Here is an 18,857-nt window from a genome sequence, read left to right as displayed (position 1 = left end):
GGGCGGAGAATCGGGCCCAGGCTCCTCCGGGCGAGACTGCCGCGGCGGCCGCCCGCGTGGCCGCTCCCGCCCCCGCCCCCACCCCCACCCCCACCGCGCCTCCACGTGCACTCGGGATGGAGCCGCCACCCACCGGACGCACGCCCTGGGCCCCCGCCCCCCGACCGGAGCACCCTTTGCAAGCCAGCCGGGCCGCGCGGACGGTTGCAATATTCTTGCATTTTGCAATTCCCGCGCCCGGTATAAAAACCCAGAGTGGGAGATAAAAGCTCCGCAATTTTGCCTAGCAGGATCGGGCGGGGACAGACACGTCCAGGGCTGCAGAACCGCGGCCACGTTAAACGTGCAGGGGATTTCCAACAGCGCGGCCCCGGCGGAGGGGGCCCTTATCTTCCCGCCGCCACCCAGCAGCACCCATCAGGGACGAGCTCTCCACGCCGCCGCGGGCGCCCCGGCAGCCCGCCCCGCCCCGAGGCCTCCCGCCCCCTCCCCCCCAGGAAAAAAAAATTGGCGGCGGCCAATGGGAGGCCACGGAGGCGCTTGACGTCCGCGAGCCGGCGGGCGGCGTTGCCTGGAGACCCCGGCGGGGTCAGCGTTCTGTCCCCTCCCCCGGCACGCCCGCCCCGCCGCTGCCGCGCTCCCGGGCTCTATATAGGGCGCGCGCTCGCGGGCCGCGGAGTTCCAGCAGTCCGCGAGCTGTCGTCGGCTCCGCGCGGGGGGGGGGCGGGCCGGGCACCCCGGGGCGCGGAGGAGCGCTCCCTGCTTCTCTCTCCTTTCCCCCCACCCCGCACTCCCGGGCAGCCCCGAGAACGGTCCGCGCCGCTCCCCCGTCCCTGCCGTCGCGTCCCCCGGCAAACTTTCGGTCCCTCCCCCGCCCCTCACCCGTTATTCGTCGTGGCTCGAGCCCGGCCGCGCCGCCCCGAGGGCTCCTCCGGACCTCCCCGCCCGCAGCTCCGACCATTACGGGATCCAGAAACATGTCGACCACACTTCTGTCCGCCTTCTACGATATCGACTTCTTGTGCAAGGTACGCGAGGGCGCACGGAGGCGGGAGGAGGGCGGGCGGGCGTTCGGACGGTGCCTCTGCGCTCGGCTTCGGGGCAGCCCTCCCCGCCTTGACTTTGGGGCCGGGAGGAGTTGCCGGAGGCCGCTGCAGCGTGTGCTCGTGCCGTGTGGGCGGGGGGAGGACGCGGAGGAAGGGCAGAGCGAGCCGCCGCCGCCGCCGCCGCTGGCCTCCTCCGGCGCCGACCGCGGCCACGCTGCCCGGGGCTTCCCGGACGGGCTCTGCGCCGCCCAGGCCGGCGGCCCGCGGGCTGAGGATCCCAGGTCGAAACCGAGCGTGGCTCGGGGTGGGAGTCGGCCCCTCCCCGCGCGAACTTGGATTTTTTTTTTTTTTTTTTTTTTTTTTTTTTTTTTGTCTTACCTTTGCGCGTGTACGGGTGGAGGGTGGGGGCCGAGTCGAAAGCCCTGCAGAAAGGAAGAAGACTCCGGAGTCCTGAAGTAACTCCGCGGCTCGCCCCGACTCTCCCCTCCCTGTCCATATTTCATCCCGTCCTCGCCCCCCCTCCTTTTGGCAGACGGAGAAATCCCTGGCCAACCTCAACCTGAACATGCTGGACAAGAAGGCGGTGGGGACGCCCGTGGCCGCCGCCCCGAGCTCGGGCTTCACGCCGGGCTTTCTCCGACGGCACTCGGCCAGCAACCTGCACGCGCTCGCCCACCCCGCGCCCAGCGCCGGCAGCTGCTCGCCCAAGTTCCCGGGCGCGGCTAACGGCGGCAGCTGCGGCGGCGGGGCGGCGGGCGGCCCGGCCTCCTACGGCACCCTCAAGGAGCCGTCGGGGGGCGGCGGCACCGCCCTGCTCAACAAGGAGAACAAGTTTCGGGACCGCTCGTTCAGCGAGAACGGCGAGCGCAGCCAGCACCTCTTGCACCTGCAGCAGCAGCAGCAGCAGAAGGGGGGCGGCGGCGGCGGCGGCGGCGGCTCCCAGATCAACTCGACCCGCTACAAGACTGAGCTGTGCCGGCCCTTCGAGGAGAGCGGCACGTGCAAGTACGGCGAGAAGTGCCAGTTCGCGCACGGCTTCCACGAGCTGCGCAGCCTCACCCGGCACCCCAAGTACAAGACGGAGCTGTGCCGCACCTTCCACACCATCGGCTTCTGCCCCTACGGGCCGCGCTGCCACTTCATCCACAACGCGGACGAGCGGCGGCCCGCGCCGTCGGGGGGCGCCTCCGGGGACCTGCGCGCCTTCAGCGCGCGGGACGCGCTGCACCTGGGCTTCCCCCGCGAGCCGCGGCCCAAGCTCCATCACAGCCTCAGCTTCTCGGGCTTCCCGTCGGGCCACCACCAGCCCCCGGGCGGCCTCGAGTCGCCGCTGCTGCTCGACAGCCCCACGTCGCGCACGCCGCCGCCGCCGCCCTCCTGCTCCTCGGCCTCGTCCTGCTCCTCGTCCGCCTCGTCCTGCTCGTCGGCCTCCACGCCCTCGGGCGCCCCGACGTGCTGCCCCTCGGCCGCGGCCGCCGCGGCGCTGCTGTACGGCAGCGGGGGCGCCGAGGACCTGCTGGCGCCGGGCGCCCCGTGCGCGGCCTGCTCGTCCGCCTCGTGCGCCAACAACGCCTTCGCCTTCGGCCCGGAGCTGAGCAGCCTCATCACGCCGCTCGCCATCCAGACGCACAGCTTCGCCACGGTGGCGGCCGCGTACTACCGCAGCCAGCAGCAGCAGCAGGGCCTGGGGCCGCCCGCGCCGCCGCCCGCGCCGCCCGGCGCGCCCCTCCCCGCCAGCGCCGCCGCGCCGCCCTCGCCGCCCTTCAGCTTCCAGCTGCCGCGCCGCCTGTCCGAGTCGCCCGTGTTCGACGCGCCCCCGAGCCCCCCGGACTCGCTGTCGGACCGCGACAGCTACCTGAGCGGCTCCCTGAGCTCGGGCAGCCTCAGCGGCTCCGAGTCCCCCAGCCTCGACCCCGGCCGCCGCCTGCCCATCTTCAGCCGCCTGTCCATCTCCGACGACTGAGGCAAGAGGGCGCCAGCGAGGAGGAGGAGGAGGAGGAGGAGGAGGAGGAGGAGGAGGAGGGGAGGCCAGGCCGCCCCGGGGGTGTTGGAGGGCGCCCCGGCCGCCTGCAGACTGCGGGGCCGCACCGAGCACTTGGACTCGAACTTGTGTGCCGGGAGGGGCCCCCACCCCTCCCCCTTTCGGTTTCCTCTTTTTTTTTTTTTTTTAATTATTATTTTTATTATTATTACGAAGTTTTCATTCTTGTTGAGCAAAACAAAGCCAACGAACTTTTGTATTGATGAACAAAAATATTCACAACAGGGCAGTTGTGATGCGAACAGAACAAAAAAAAAAAAAAAGAAAAACCAAACACTTAAACTTTTTTAGGTCTCCTAGGAGTTTGGGACTTTAGGAAAAAAATAAAATAAAATCAACCCAGCACCAGCAGCTACCAACCACCATTCCATATCTTCACTTGAAAAGCATTAGTTACAGTCCAGATGTGGGAACTCTTATCTTGAAGTTCCTAATTGTCGTTTGTCTCAGACCAGTGTAAACAAACCAGCCAGCCACCACCTTGCTAAACCTCTAAGCTTCTGGAATCCAACATTCTACCAGGAATATGCCTTGATTGTAGTCCTCAGCTCCCTAGGTTTTTGTTTGTTTGACACCAAGTTTTTTTGTCTGGGAAAAAAAAAAAAAACACCTGCATTCCAAAGTTTCCTACTGGTTACTGGTTTCATTGCCACCACTTAGTGGATGTTTAATTTTAGAACCATTTTGTCTGCTCTTTCTGGAAGCCTTGGGCAGAGCTTAGTTCGTAATCGTTGGGGGGAATAACTGCTGAATTTTTAGCTGTTTTGAGTTGATTCGCACCACTGCACCACAACTCAATATGAAAAAACTATTTAACTTATTTATTATCTTGTGAAAAGTATACATTGAAAATTTTGTTCATACTGTATTTATCAAGTATGATGAAAAGCAATAGATATATATTCTTTTATTATGTTAAATTATGATTGCCATTATTAATCGGCAAAATGTGGAGTGTATGTTCTTTTCACAGTAATATATGCCTTTTGTAACTTCACTTGGTTATTTTATTGTAAATGAGTAAAAAAAATCTTAATTTAAGAGATTGTATGTAATATTTATTTCATTAATTTCTTTCCTTGTTTACGTAAATTTTGAAAGATTGCGTGATTTCTTTACAGAAATCCTATCCTGATGCTGTGGAAGTAGTTTGAGGAATATCTTATGAGTTTTCTTAGAATGTATAATGGTTGTAGCCCATCCAACTTTAAAGAAGTGACCACATACTTTGCAAATCAGGCTTCAATGTGGCATGCTTTTCTCATTCCAACTTTTTAAATTAGCAAAAAAAAAAAAGGTCTTTTGTTTATTCCACCAATTCTACTGTGACATACTCTGCGTATAAAGACATGTAGCAATAATGGGGTGGGGGTTTAGTCTCGCAGTGCCTTTGGAAGGGCCAGAACTTGCCTTAAATCTTCCTCAACCAAATAAGTATTTTTCTATTAGTGCTTGAGAGAATTTGAATGTAGGATGGGTTCAACTGCACAAAAGGAAAAGATATTTACCACTTTTTTTATATAGATCTAAAGTGAAGAGGCCACCTCTTAGTGCTAAAAAAAAAATGGTATGTAGTACATGAATATGCCTTGTTTCATTACAGAAAATTCCAAAACTTGTACTTTTTTTTTTTTTTTTTTTTTTTTTTGCGTGTGTAGAAAGGCAGGAATGCTTTCCTGGACAGCGGATGAATGAGCAGTAGCTTTAGTTTGTTTGTACGTAGGTACAGTTGGAGCACTCTGTATGTATGTACTCTGGACTACTTTGACAGAAGTAGGTTTTTGAATGTAACAAGATAAGTCAACTTGAGTTGTAATATATTTTGGGGAATCAGTTCACTACAAATTGTGACTGTAAACATTGTACTGTAAATGTTTTGTAGTTTCCCCCAATAAAATTTTTGGGAAAAAAGGTATTAATCTGTAAGATTCGTTTTTTAAACCAGAAACCTTGAGCATTAGCTTGGCACCACTGTCAGGCATTGCCCAGGCCTTGGAGGGGCTGGGGGGTGGGGGGTGAGATTTTGGAAGCTTGGCACAGTCGGGGTTCGGAAGGGCCTGCCCCTGTGTATTTTATAGCAAGTTCTTTTAGCTGAAGGAAAATAATTATTTGGACTGTCAAGGGCATTAGTTAGCTGTTCCCCTTGGTAATAAGATGCATCCCTGTGTTGGCTGACTGGCTGGTGGCTGGACCTGGCTGAAGGCCTGAAGGGGTGTGGCCCGCCTGTGAGTCACCAAGTGGATCACGTGTCTGCGGTGGCAGCTGAAGGTCCTTTTTTTTTTTTTTTTTTTTTGGGACGCCCAGGGAATGGACCGGCTAGAGCTAGGGTGGTGAAAGGAGGGAGGGTGCTGTGGGCCCCCCCTAGAGGGCTCAGCCGCAGAAGGGGAGCCGATTGGCCTAGACCCAGCCTCTCAAGCTGGAGAAGCAGGGTTTTGCCTGGACTTTGGGAAGCCTGGTTGTGTCCTTGTCCGGGGAGGAAGACGAAAACAGGTCAAACTTATATCTGGGTAATGTTTGTTTATGCGGACAGCTTCCTCTGGGAATGAGCACACACGTTATTTATGCAAAAGGATTAGTGTCTGCTTCGGGCGACTGTAAGTGGCCAGAAAGCAAATTCAACCCAGGCCTCTTAGAAAAAGTAAGTTAAAAAAAAAAAGGCCCCAATTTGCCGATTCACACACAATTGAACAAAACCTTGGTATGGTGGGTTGTTTTTTTTGTTTTTGTTTTTCCTACAATCAACTTTTAATACTTCAAAATCAGGTTCATCAATCAATTCATGTTTTTCCCTGCTCCATCCTCCCTGCCTCCCCTCCCCCGCCAATCCCCAGTTCAGACACTTTTTCCAAAGTAGGTAAAAGATTTAGCAATAGTTTGTTTTCTTATCTACAACAGCTGGGCCCTATCAACCACTGCTTGTACCCCTCTGCCGGGTCTCCTGTGTCTCCCAGCTGAGCCGGGTGGGTGGGGGGTGGTCTGGAGCCCGCCGGGCCGGGCAGCTGTTTCACGTTAGCGATGATTGCGCTGGTGTTAACTGGAGCGTTTTGGTGCTTGGCTGCCAAAGGGGCTGGGGAACAGTTTCAAAGTTCTCCCAGATGCTGGGCCCCTGGCGAAGGGCTTCGCCTTGGGGGAGGGGAAGCCTGAGGCCAAGGAGGGCCTGGCCGGCCAGACCCTGCGGGCTCCCTGGCCTCTTCACCATAAAGAATGTGCAGTGGGGAGGAAAAGTCTGAAATGCGCTGCTATTTAGGCCAAGCTGCATTTCAAAGGCCTTGTTTCCACCTCATTCCAAAACTTATTTTTCTAAACAAGGACTTTTGATCGGCTGGAATGTCAGACTTGTTGGGGTAAGCCACATCATTTTTAAAAATTGGGTTGTTTGAAAGCCCAACTGCTAGGATTTGATGTTTTGTGTCTGAGACCCAGTGGAGCATGGCCAGCTGAGGGGGAATCATTCAGAAATTTCCTCTTGCCACAGATCAATGGAGGGTATATAGGTCATTGTCTTTCTGCAGCGGCTGGAATGAACAGCAAACAAAACTCTCTACTATTGCTCGATCACCCTTAGGAAAGTCTCCTTGCAAACCAAGGGGACTAGAAGTAAAAATTGCAAGTAAGGACAAGCTGGGATTCCTGTCACGGGCCAGGGAGCGGAACTGAAGCTCACTGGGTCCAAGACTGTGTTATACTCGAGATAAAATTCTTTTGCAGCCAATTGTGAAAATGAGCCCAGGATGGGAGGGTGTTGAGAATGTCTTAATAGTAGCGTTGCCATTGGCTGTTTGAAAAGGAAGGGTTTTTTTGTTTTGTTTTTTTGAGTAGCCCATTGAGTAGTATGTGCCACTTTCTAGATTATTTCAGAGAAGGAATGCCCATGTGGACATATTTGCCACCCCTCACTCTGAATCTATTGCTAAGTATATAGAAGGGGAAAACAACACACACACACACACACACAAACAATTGAAAGGCCAAAGCCCCCCACCTGCCCATGGGAATAGATCTGGGATTTGGGTGGGGGGGGAGATTAGGAGCCCTGCGGCTGCTCAGGAACCTGGATAAAAGGGCCAGGCCTTGTGGGGAGCCCAGAGAAGGAAGGACCCAAGTGGGGAGGCCCAGCAAGAGGACGGATGGTGGGTACTAAAATCTGCTTGTGGGAGGTGGGGGTCCTGAGAAGACCTCCCCTCAGGCTGGACATGTTTGAGGAGGACACCCTAGAGCATTTGAACCTGGAGGGAATCACCTCCAGCCACTTGGTGTACACCAGCTTTGCTTGCAGTGACAAGAGCAAAGATCTAGAGGTGACTCTGGCCAAGTCGTCTTGAAAGCAGAAGTTGGGTCTCTGAGCTTTCCTTGGGCTGGTGACTCAGGGCAGGCAAAGGAGTCCCTGGAGACTGAGCCACAGCCAGGCTCCCCTTCCCTAAGAGGACCAAAGCCACTCTCATTGTTGCTCCCCCACTTAATCATGTTTATGTTTTGTTGTTGGCACTGGGGGTTGTGCAGACCTGTGGCCATCCAGGGCAGTTCCAGTTCCGCGCTGCTGGCCAGGCCCAGGAGGAAGGGAGGAAGAGGGAGGGGCCGGGCCAGGGCTGCCCAGGAGGAGCCCTGCTGGCAGGAGGTGGGTGAGGGGGCCCAGCAGGAAGCCCACAGCCCCTCCAGGATCCACCCCCCTGCGCCCCCTCCCTGCCTAAGGGTGTGTCTGTGTGTGTGGACAGAGGTCTGGGGGGGAGCGTCCCTATGGAGGGGTATGTGTATCTGTGTCCTTGCATGTCTAGCCGGGTGTGCACATGTTCCCGGGTATCATTCTGTATGCAGGTGTTCAGGGGTCTGTGTGCTGTTGTCGTAGGGGAGTCGTGGCATGTGGGGCTGTCGATATGTGGGCGGGGGGGGGTATATATGTCCGTAGAGTATGAGAGTGTTGTGTTGGTGTGTGTACAGGTGTGCGTTCCAGGGTCTGTGTGTGAGTAGGGGTCGAGGTTTGGGTGTGTCTGTTGCTGCGTGGGTGTGTGTCGGGGTGTGTGTGCGTAAGTGTACAGGTATGTGTGGCTGTGCCTTTTGCTGTGGGTGGCTGCATCTGTGTAGCTATGGCTGTGGGTAGGTGTGTGGGTCTGTGGGGTGTGAGGAAGGATCCGAGGGTGTTGCTCTATGTTTGGGTCTGGATGTGTCTGTGTGGAGGTGAGGGTGTTAACACCTACAGAGGAAAAGCAGCCCTTTTTAGCAGGCCTCTTTCAAGTGAAAAACTGCTTTCAAAACCCGGAAATGGTGACCAGGCTGTCATCTGTTTCCTGCAGGGTGGTGGGCAGACCAGGGCCGAGTGGGAGGGCAGCAGGCAGGCCTCCAGGCCTGTGGGGACCCCAGACCCACCTGACTGCTGGGCGCACCTGCCAAGGACCGGCCGCCAGAGCCTGACTGCAGGGACATATTTAGAAACAATGAATTCTCTGGTTGGAAGGGGAGGGGACCCCTTTATTTTCATCTGCACAGAAATAGCTCTCATCGGATAGGAGTTCTTGAGACCTCTGGGGTGAGAGGCAGCTCTGAAATAGAAGGAAAGATATTAAGGATTTTCGACAGACAAGAAAACTCCTGAGCTCGCTGAAACTGAGTTTAAAATATTTCTCTAAAAATAAGCTTTGTTTTCCTTGTGGATTCCTCTGGCAATCGGGCCCTCGTGTCAGGGTGCTTAGCTGGCCTGCGAAGCCAGGCGGAATTTTTAAAAAAGCAAGTGTTTCCCAGCCGTGGCCTTGGAAAGTTTTCTGTTTTCCATTTATTAGACTCCTAGTTTCCAGCTAATTAAAATTATTTTCAAATAAAACTCCACAGCCCAGCAATATTTGACAAAACACAGAATTCCCAGGGACCCCTCCGCAGGAGGTGGGGCTGGGCCGGCAGATGGCCTGTGACCCCTCCGCCGGGCCCTGTGCCAGTTTTATGGGGAAGTGGACCCTTCGAAATGCAGGTCCAGGGCCGTGTGCTACCCTCTCGGTGACAGGTGAGGGGCTGCTTGCGAGGCTGTCTCTGAGCCTGGGACCTCTTGAGAAGTGGCCGTGGGGCCATTGGGAACCTGCCCCTTGCCCGCCTACCCACTGAGCCCAGGAGGGGCCCACTGCCCGGGAAGGGAAGTGCTGTCTGGTGGCTGCCTGCTGGCCTGGCCACTAAGGAAGCTGCAGGTCCAGTCAGGCCAGGGTGCCAGCACTTCACTGGGCACCAGCAGGATGCCTAGAGTCCCAAGGCAGCATGTCCTGAAGCAGAAATCAGAGACTCCTGCAGGGCGAGAGGCTCCTGCCACCAAGAGCCACACCTGGTGTGATTCAGACTTACTCGCTGGCAGGCCCGCCGCCTCCCTGCCCTGAGATCCAGCCCAGACAGGGAAGGCATGGGGTGCTGGGGCTGCTGGCTGGGACCCTCCAGCCGTCCCATGGTAAATGCTAACAGATGTCACCCCCTACCATAATGGATGTCCCTGTCCGATCAAGGTCCGATCACGATGTAGTATGAATCCGCTTTCACTCCTTTGTATATATAGCAGGATAATATTCCATTATATGTTATATGGATCCACCACATTTGGTTTATCCACTCCTCAGTTGACAGCCATTTGAGTTCTTCCAGCTTCTTGGCTCTTGTTGAATAATGCTGCTACAATCATCTGTGCATAAGCTTTTGCGCAAACACATTGTCAGTTTGGGTTGTCTACCTAGAAGTAGAATTGCTGCATCGTACAGTAACTCTGTGTTTACCTTTTGAGGAGCTGTCTTACTATTTTCCAAAGTGATACATTGGTTTTCAGAATTGTGGTGGTTTTTTTTTTTTTTAAGGTTGTTATTTATTTATTTGAGAGAGAGAGAAACAGGTGGTGGAGAGAGGCAGAGGGAGAGGGAGAAGCAGAGTACCTGCTGAGCAGGAAGCCAGACATGGGGCTTGATCCTGGGACCCCAGAGATTATGACCTGAGCTGAAGGCAGATACTTAACCAACTGAGCCCCCCAGGTACCCCCAGAACTGTTTTATCAATGTTAGTTTCCCCCTTTCTTGACCTCATGCAGGCTTCATGATGTCCACGTAAGAAAACTTGTACACTTGTTCACCATAGCCAAGAAGGGGAAACAACCCAAATGTCCATCAGCGGATGAATAAATCAACCAAAATATGGCCTATCCTTACAATGGAATAGTATTGAGTCAGAGAAAGGAATGAAGTATTGACACATGGATGCTCCTGAAGAACATAATGTTAAGTGAAAGAAGCCAGACACAGAAGGCCAGCTATCATATGGTATCATATGACACTTCTTACACGAAGTGTCCAGAACGGGCAGATCCACAGAGATAGAAAGTAGAGTGGCGGTGACCAGGAGCTAGGGGACCAATGGGGAATGAGTACCAAGAGATGTGTTTCTCTCGGGGTTGATGGAGATGTTCTGGAATTAAATAATAATGATGGTTGCACAACCTTGTGAACATACTAAAATCTGCACATTCGTGTACTTTAATCTGGCGAGTTTTATTGTATGTGAACAATATCTTTCTTTTTAAAAAACGTATACTCGCAAGCTGAAATCTAGGCTGCAAGAGGGAAGAGAGCCTCTATCAGGGAAACTAATCTCACTTAGGGCCCAGGAAGGGCCCTAATGTGAGAAGGGCAGAGGGTAAGTAACACTGAATGAGATAAAGTGCCAGTGAAAGAGTGTCCAAGTAAAAGGAGCTAGTGCAAAGGCCCTGTGGTTGGAAGGAGCCTGGTTCCAGAGCAGAAAGGATGGAGGATATGGTGCCAAGGGGTGGAGAATGGAGCAAGGTGGCAGAGTCTGGGGCCAGGGCAGTGGACTCAGCCCCAGAAGATCTCTGTCCTGCCTTCTGCTTTCCACCAATTCCTCTATTCAAACATTGTATTTTTGCTTCAATGATCTCTACGCTCCTGTCTTCTCATTGCAGCCTAATGCTACGTCACGCTGCCTATGTCGTTCACCTCACTTCCTCTCATCACGGCGCGTTTTATCACCTCAGAGCATCACAAGGGTGAGTACAGCGCAGGAAGATATTTTGAGAGAGATACCACACTCGTGTAATTTTTATTACAGTACAGTGTTATGATTGTTCTATTGGATTATTAGTTATTGCTGTTCATCTCTTACTGTGCCTAATCCATACATGAAACTTTATCATACATATGTGTATATGGGAAAACACATAGTGTATGGAGGGTTCTGTACTATTCACAGTTTCAGCATCCACTGGGGGTGTTGGAACACATCCCCTACAATAAGGGGAGACCACTGTATTACCACGGTGCTTCCTCGCCTTCTGCTTTCCCCTCTCCCCAGCTCATGCCTACAGGTCTCCTGGTAGGAATGCCTTAAAGATTCTAATAATTACTATTTATGGAGTTTCTATTTTTTGCTAAAGCTTTACATATGGTAAGGATAGTCCTTTATGTCTATGCAAGACTGAGGTACTGGTAACTATCCCCGTTTCAAAGATGAGGAAACTGAGCTCAGAGGAGTTGTCATACGCCTGAAACTGGAAAGGCTGGAGGAGAATTCAAAAGAATCTAAACTGGGGATCCCTGGGTGGCGCAGCGGTTTGGCGCCTGCCTTTGGCCCAGGGCGCGATCCTGGAGACCCGGGATCGAATCCCACGTCAGGCTCCCGGTGCATGGAGCCTGCTTCTCCCTCTGCCTGTGTCTCTGCCTGTCTATAACTAAACTAAAAAAAAACAAAAAAAAAACAAAACAAAAAAAAAGAATTTAAACTGTTGCCCCTTCATATCACCTGGGGCTACTTCTCTGACTCTTCTCAACCTGCCTTTTCTTACACTGCCTATAAACCCGTATTTCCAAAAAGACTTCCAGGGTTCCAACCCCGGGACGACTGTATCCTGCCTCATCAGTGCGTTTAAAACACAATTAAGGGGCGCCTGGGTGGCTCAACAGTTGAGTGTCTGCCTTTGGGTCAGGTTGTGATCCCGGGGTCCTGGGATCGAGTCCTGTGTCAGGCTCCCTGCAGGGAGCCTACTTCTCCCTCTGCCTGTGTCTCTGCCTCTCTCTGTGTGTGTCTCATGAATAAATAAAAAAAATTTTTTTTAAATAAAAAGCTTAAAATCTCAACAAGGCCTACAAGGTCCTCATTATCTGTCCCTCCCCTCCTGCCCCCTCCGCAACTCTTTTACTTACTGACCTTGACTCTACCTTCCCTCGTCCTGCACCAACCACACAGGCCTCCTTGCTGCACCCACTCAGAGCCTTTGCACTTGCTATTCCCTCCATGCTCTTCCATATGACCCAGTTCCTTCAGTTTCCTGCCATCACCTTTTCAGGGGGCCACCCAGACCACCCTTTCTAAAACAACAGCTCTATCTAGCATTCCTCCCCTCTCATCCTATTTTATGTTTTCCCTAGCATTTGTTATCATTTGCCATATTTTTAAATGCCTTTATGTACATATTGTCCTTCCTTCTTAGACTCTAAGCTTCATGAGGGCAGGCACCGTCCCCAGAGCAGGGAAAGCCACTGAAGGATTTTAAGCTGGGGAGTAAGATAACCACATTTACGGCTTTTTAAAGTTCATTTATTTATAATCTCTGCACCAAACATGGGGCATAAACTCACAACCCTGAAATCAAGAGTCACATGCTCTACCAACTGAGCCTGCCTGGCGCCTCCACCACATTTACATTTTTAAATGATTTCAGTTGTGCAGAGAGTAGACTGGAAAAAAAATTTTAATGCTAAAAAAGGTTTAAAAATTCATGACCTAGTATATCCCTTTCATTCCACAGATGAGAAAACTAAGGCTTAGAGATGGCTGGGGGGGGGGGGGGGGGGTGGGCGGGCAGGGAGGGGACGCCACTCTGGAGACTTTCTAATTTCTGGCTTTCTACAGGAGCCCTGGAAAAAGAGACCACCTGGGACACTGTCCTCCCTAAGGTATGACCTGTGCCAGTAGGGCTGTAAAAAATGTAAATATCATCTCTCACCAAAGCAGACCTAAATCCCTCTGGGCTAAGAGGCTCCAGAGCAGCTGGTTTCTGGATGTTATGTCCCTCCAGCCTCTCAGGGCGGGCTTGGAGGGTCCACTGGGTGGACATGGCCAGGACCTTACAGAGCACAGCCCTATGAGCCCAGAGCTGCTGCAGGGGCCGGGGCTGGGCCATGGGAGGGCTCCAGGCAGGCGTCACCACTGCCGTTCAAGGGGCTGGTCACACCAGGGCTACAAGCAGAGGCCCCCAGAGATCTGCCTTCAAACCCCATCCCACTGCCACTCCCTAGCTGTGTAATCCTGAGCAGACCTCTGAGCCCCGGTCTCCGCATCCGTGAAATGGGGATGATGGTCCAGTTCCTGCTGCACAAGACCCCCGTGAGGGTCAAATATGATGCCACGTGTGAAGTGTCTAGGAGAGGGCCTGGTTCAGGGTCCCCCAGATGAAACTGTGGAGACTGAGCGGAGTAGTCAGCCACTGGAGCCGCCTGGTTCAAAGCGCAGCTGGCTGCTGCCAGCTGTGAGACCGTGAGCCAGCTGCTAACGCTCTCTGTGCCTTGATGTCCTCATCTCTAAGATACCGGGCCTATGTCCTAGCGCTGTCACGAAGCTTAAGTGAGTCAACCCATGTAGTGAGAACAGAAGCTGGCACAGCAAAAACATGACATAGGGGAGGGGGGTGGGGGGATGGGCAAAGTGCGTGAAGGGGAGTGGGAAGTAGAGGCTTCCAGTTAGGGAACGAATAGGTCACAGTATAAAAGGGAATACGGTGTTTTGCGGTGACACAACTACACTTGTGAGCACAGTGTAACGTACAGAGATGTCAGACCACTATATTGCACACCTGAAACTAGTGCAGCATGTGGAGCAACTTCTAAGTGAATGATGAATACATACAAACATATATACACATACACAAGTGCAATGTAACAGTTTGTTATTGAATCTCTTGGGTTTTTTTTTCACACCTAAACAAGAGGCACCAAATCTGGGGCGGCGAGGCATGGTGTCAAGAAGGCTACCATTCTGCCTCTACCAAACTCCCCAACCACACAAGCCTTAAGATAAGAGCGGTGACTGCCTTCCCTCAGAAATTCTAAATAGATCTGCCTTGTGTAAACTGGCAGGCGCTAGCCACGTGTGACTACCTAAATTTAATTTCTGTCAAACAAAATGTAACACTCACTTCCTCAGTCGACTAGCCACATTTTAAGTGCTCACAGCCACAGGCACTGAACAGCATGGCTATTCTAGAATGTTCTATGAAATACAAATAGCTAGCATCCAACCCTTGAAGGGTTGGCCTTTTCCAAAGGCAGTCCTGGAACATACCCACAATGCCCTTGATGGCTCTCTCTCCCTCCCTGAGCCGAGAGGGTCTGAAATAATTCTAAAACCACCGCTCTGTCCAGTAGACTACCAGTGCCAGTGGAGGAGGAATGAAGGAGCCACTCACTGCATGGTGGCACCTCACAACCCTGCCTGGCAGCCGGGGACCTGCCTCCTCTCAGACACCCCAGGGACACGGACCCCTCTCGTCGTCCCTGTCTGCACAGCTGTGGTACCACATCCACCCACTGATGCCAGAACCTGGTGTCCTCCTGGGGTCTTTCTCTAGTTCCCTCCACCCCTTCCCTCACAGGCGGCCTGACCCTAGTAAGTGCTTTCTAACCATGCACAGGCACTGCCTCCTCTTGCGCATCTCTACTGCCTCAGCAGCTCACGCTCCCCATCTCACCCGGACAGTGATGACGCAGGAGCCCTCAGCTGGTCCTCCTCCTAGCCACCCATCTGTCATTCAGAGCCAGCTTCTCAAACGCTCAGGCAGGGCCACCTGGGTGGCTCAGTCGGTTAAGCATCTGACTCTCGGTTTTGGCTCAGGTCATGATCTCAGGGTCATGGGACTGAGCCCCGCATTGGCCTCCACGCTCAGCGCAGAGTCCGCTTGGGGTTCTCTCCCTCTCCCTCTGCTCCTCCCCCACTCCCTCTCTCTCTTTTTTTTCCCTCTCTCTTTCTCTACAATACATAAATCTTTAAAAATAAAATAAAACTCTTAGGCAATAGTGCCCCTTCTGTCCTAAGTCCCTGAAGAGCGCCCTCACCCCCGGTTCAGATCCAAGCCTCCAAACATGCTCCGTGAGGCTCTGCCTCGACACCGGCTGCCCCTCCCCTGTGCTGGAGTGCTGACGGCTGATGATGCCCCTGCCTGGAACGCACCTGCAACATCCCCGCTGCTTTCTCTGCCTTCGCAGAGTCTCCACCTCAGGCCTGGCCCCTCCACTGATCCCCACCAGCTCGAGGTGCTTGTCCACCCTGAGAAGGCCTCAGTAGGAGCACGGGGCACACTGTCCTATGCCAGCTGGTTCGGGCTCTGTGGGCTCCCTGGCCTGGAAGTTCCTTCAGAGCGAGAACGTCCTCGTGTTCCTCCTTGCACCTTCCAGCCTGGCTCCCAGAGGCCTCGGTAACCGCAGCCTGAGAGCGCCTCTGTTCTCTCCCATTTGACAGATGAGGAAAATGCAGCTCGGGGAAAGGACACCCGCTCAAGGTCGTCCAGCTCGTGAATGGTGGGGCCATGCTGCCCCTCCCCCTCCTTCCCCACGGGGGCCCCGGCCCTTCCGAAGGGGGACACCAGGTTCTGGCGTCTAGAAAAGTCCCTCCTCACCTTCCTCCTCAATCCCACTCGGCGAAGCTGACTGCTTTGAACCTCTTTGTGTGATGGACTCCAGGGATTTGATTGTGAGGCTCCACCTATAAATATTTACACACATGTTCACATGTTGTGTCAATTCACACCACCAGGTCATGCTGGACCTCCTGTCCATCGGCCCACTCCCCACACTCAGGGTGCTAGCACCTTCTTTCGGTGGTGGCATGGTACCTCACGGCATGAGGGCCCTAGTGATGGCCACCAAGGTTGCGCCCTAGTAGGGACGCCAGGGTGGCTCAGTGGTTTAGCGCCTGCCTTCAGCCCAGGGCATAATCCTGGGGTCCCGGGATCGAGTCCCACATCGGGCTCCCTGCAGGGATGGAGCCTGCTTCTCCCTCTGCCTGTGTCTTTGCCTCTCTCTCTCTCTCTCTCTCTCTATCTCATGAATAAATGAGTGGAATCTTTAAAAAAAAAAAAGTTGCACACTAGTACGGTTCTGTGGACTGTCCAGCACAAATATCCTCATACCCAGACCCCTGTGTGAGTATTTCTATCAGACAGACCCCGAAGGGCAGCAGAGCTAGGTTGCGGGCAGCTCATGTGTTTCTCTGGAGGGCATTGTGCATTGAAACCCTGACACCTGCTAGCATAGTCGCCCCCAAGCATGGTGCGCCCAGTACCTCCCATCCCGCCGTGCCTCAGAGGCCACCCATTCCACCCGTTTGCTCCCTGTTTGCCTGTTCTGAGTTTCTGGAGTTTGCATCACAGAGGCTGCCCCCTGGGGTCTGGTCTTTGTCTGTCTCCCTGTCCTGTCCTCTAACCCTCCTGTGGCTCAGCCCCATCTCCCCACACCTCCAGGCTCCCAGAGGGCAGCCTGCGGTTGTCCACCCCCGGGCTGGTGCCCAAGACACAGGCTGCCACCTGGGAGCCCCGGGCAGGCCCGGGTCAGTCCCATGGGGTTCGAGGGCCAGGAGGTGGGAAAACTCTCCCACGGACCCCAGGGGTGGCGTGGGGGAGGCCCCATCTAGGTGACTACTGGGCGGGGGCAGCAGCAGAAAGGGCTCTGGGACAACAGCTTTGCCAATGGAGGCTGTGAGACTGCGCAGGTGTATCTCTCTGAGAGCGTGGGGGTGAGTGTGCGCGCGCGCCTGGTCGTGTGCCAGTGTGCGTGTGTGTTTTAGGGGCGGTTGTGTGAGGCGTTATGTAAGGGAGGCACTCCCTGGGGCCAACAAACCGCAGTGGTGTAACCGCCGGCCGGCCAGGCCACCAGAAGGAAAGGAGGAAAAATGTAAACACCATTCTGGGCCTTTCCCTCGCCTGCCACAAACAGGCCCTGGACAGAGCAGCTCTTCCGGCCCCCCATGCCTGCGCCTCGGCGCTGCGGGCTGGCCTGGGCCGAGGTGATAACGCAGGCCCGGGAGCCCGGGCCAGGGGTCGGGGAACTCTCCAGGAGTGAGCATCCGAGGCTCCGGATCCCGGCCCAGGGGCAGGACAGAGGGGAGAGCCCATGGGGTCTCCCTGGGCTTCTGCTGGGTCGGCCTCAGGCCAGGCAGCCCCCACAAACGAGGCGTGCTGCCTTCCTCACCCCACAGTTGCCTTCTCTTTATTTTTATTATTATTATTTTTTTTAAAGATTTTATTTATTTATTCATGAGAGACACAGGCAGAGGGAGAGGCAGGCTCCCTGCAGGGAGCCCGATGTGGGACTCGATCCCGGGACCCCAGGATCATGCCCTAGGCCGAAGGCAGGCACTAAACCACTGAGCCACTCAGGGATCCCCCAAGTTGCCTTCTCTTTAAAGCCTTTGGAGGCTCCCTGTGTCCCAGAGGCCTGTCCCTGGCACTGGAGCCCCTCGCCCTCCAGTGCAGACTCGCCGCTCGCGTGTGTGTGCTCCCACTCTTGGGGTGACCTCGGAGCCTGCTGTCTCTGCCTCTCTGTCCCTCACGTACACACAAAGGTGCACCCTCCGTGCCTCTGACACCTCATCCCGGGCTGGACCCCTGCCCTCCCGCTGGCTCCCAGCAACCCAGCCCTTCCACAACACACTGAGACTCCCTCTTCCAGGAAGCCTCCCCGGCCTGCTTCGGGCCTTGCTGCTCCCTTCCTGCTCCAAGCTCCTGAGGTGCCTCTGGACACACAACCCGACACCTGACCGGGCACCATCGTTCCTTGTTCTCCGGTTGTTCACTTTCATAATAGTGGCCACAACTTGTGTAGCACACTCTCAGCTTAAAGTCCCTTAAAGTGGTCCCCTAAAGTGCCCTTGTTCTGACGATGTCACCCTCATGCCAGTTCTAGAAGGTGGCATCTTACCACCTTCACGTGGCTGGAACTCAAGCAGAGGGAGGTTATGGGAATTATCCATGGTTCTATCTACACCTGCGAGTGCCTGGCAGCGGAGCCTATGTTCACAGCGTCCCGTGGCTGAGCCCCATCTCCCCACACCCCCGGGCTCCGGGAGGGTAGGAACCTGCCCCCCACCTCCCTCAGCAGAGAGCCAGCTGGGCACCCTCAAGACGCTTCCCCAGGGCTGCTGTGTCATCGATGCCTTTCATCCAGGTAACTGGCTGAACAGAATGGAATGGAACCTTTTACTCAGAACCATAGAGACTGATATGTTCAGAGCAGAGTTTTTCCAGAATTGCACAACCTTATGACTTTAGACAACACACGAAGCCCTCTGAGTCTCACTCTTCTCATCTGAAGAATGGGAACGCGCCTTCCCGCAAGGATACCGCGAGGATTGCGTGCAGCACTGCCACGCGTGCAAGCCTGTGCGTGGGCCGAGCCTGGCGCTGTGCCTGGCATGCATCTAGCGGTTGGCAGAGGCCAGCGGCCGCCACTGTTCCCCCTTTGAGGGGTATCGCAGGGGCATGCATCTTCCCCTATTGTACAGGGGAGGAACTGAGGCCCAGAGAAACAGTTTTCCTGAGACCTTGCAGGGTCTGGAACGCATCTGCAAATCACAGATTCCTAGCTCAGACTCTTAAGGATACGGGTCAGCATTTTTCATCCAGGTCCACGTGGGTAGAGGTAGTGAGGTCGGTGGAAGGTGGATATCTTTCTAGACTTTAAAGAAAGTTTCTGATCAGTTCAAGGGCAGTGTTCTCTAAGAAAAATGGGCACTCTCATTTTTCCACCCCAGTGAGGGGA

The 18,857-nt window shown here is 54.3% G+C and overlaps 1 protein-coding gene and 1 long non-coding RNA gene across 2 annotated transcripts; both read left to right on the top strand.

The window, feature by feature from the left end:
* Nucleotides 1-665: 665 nt before the first annotated feature.
* Nucleotides 666-5,002, top strand: ZFP36L2 (ZFP36 ring finger protein like 2). Its single transcript, XM_072768182.1, has 2 exons — nt 666-1,028; nt 1,579-5,002. The coding sequence occupies exons 1-2, from the start codon at nt 978-980 to the stop codon at nt 3,007-3,009; spliced, it is 1,482 nt and encodes a 493-aa protein (XP_072624283.1). The 5' UTR covers nt 666-977; the 3' UTR covers nt 3,010-5,002.
* Nucleotides 5,003-5,285: 283 nt separating this feature from the next.
* Nucleotides 5,286-16,134, top strand: LOC140642286 (uncharacterized). The gene is made up of 4 exons (XR_012038773.1): nt 5,286-5,725; nt 11,015-11,098; nt 12,961-13,004; nt 15,562-16,134. It is a non-coding gene; the product is annotated as an uncharacterized lncRNA (long non-coding RNA).
* The last annotated feature ends 2,723 nt before the right edge of the window (nt 16,135-18,857 follow it).

The sequence above is a fragment of the Canis lupus genome, chromosome 11 (genome assembly GCF_048164855.1).
Source record: "Canis lupus baileyi chromosome 11, mCanLup2.hap1, whole genome shotgun sequence".
Taxonomy (NCBI): Eukaryota; Metazoa; Chordata; class Mammalia; order Carnivora; family Canidae; genus Canis; species Canis lupus.
The sequence above is the reverse complement of the archived record's forward strand: the minus strand, read 5'-3'. Positions and strand labels throughout refer to the sequence as shown.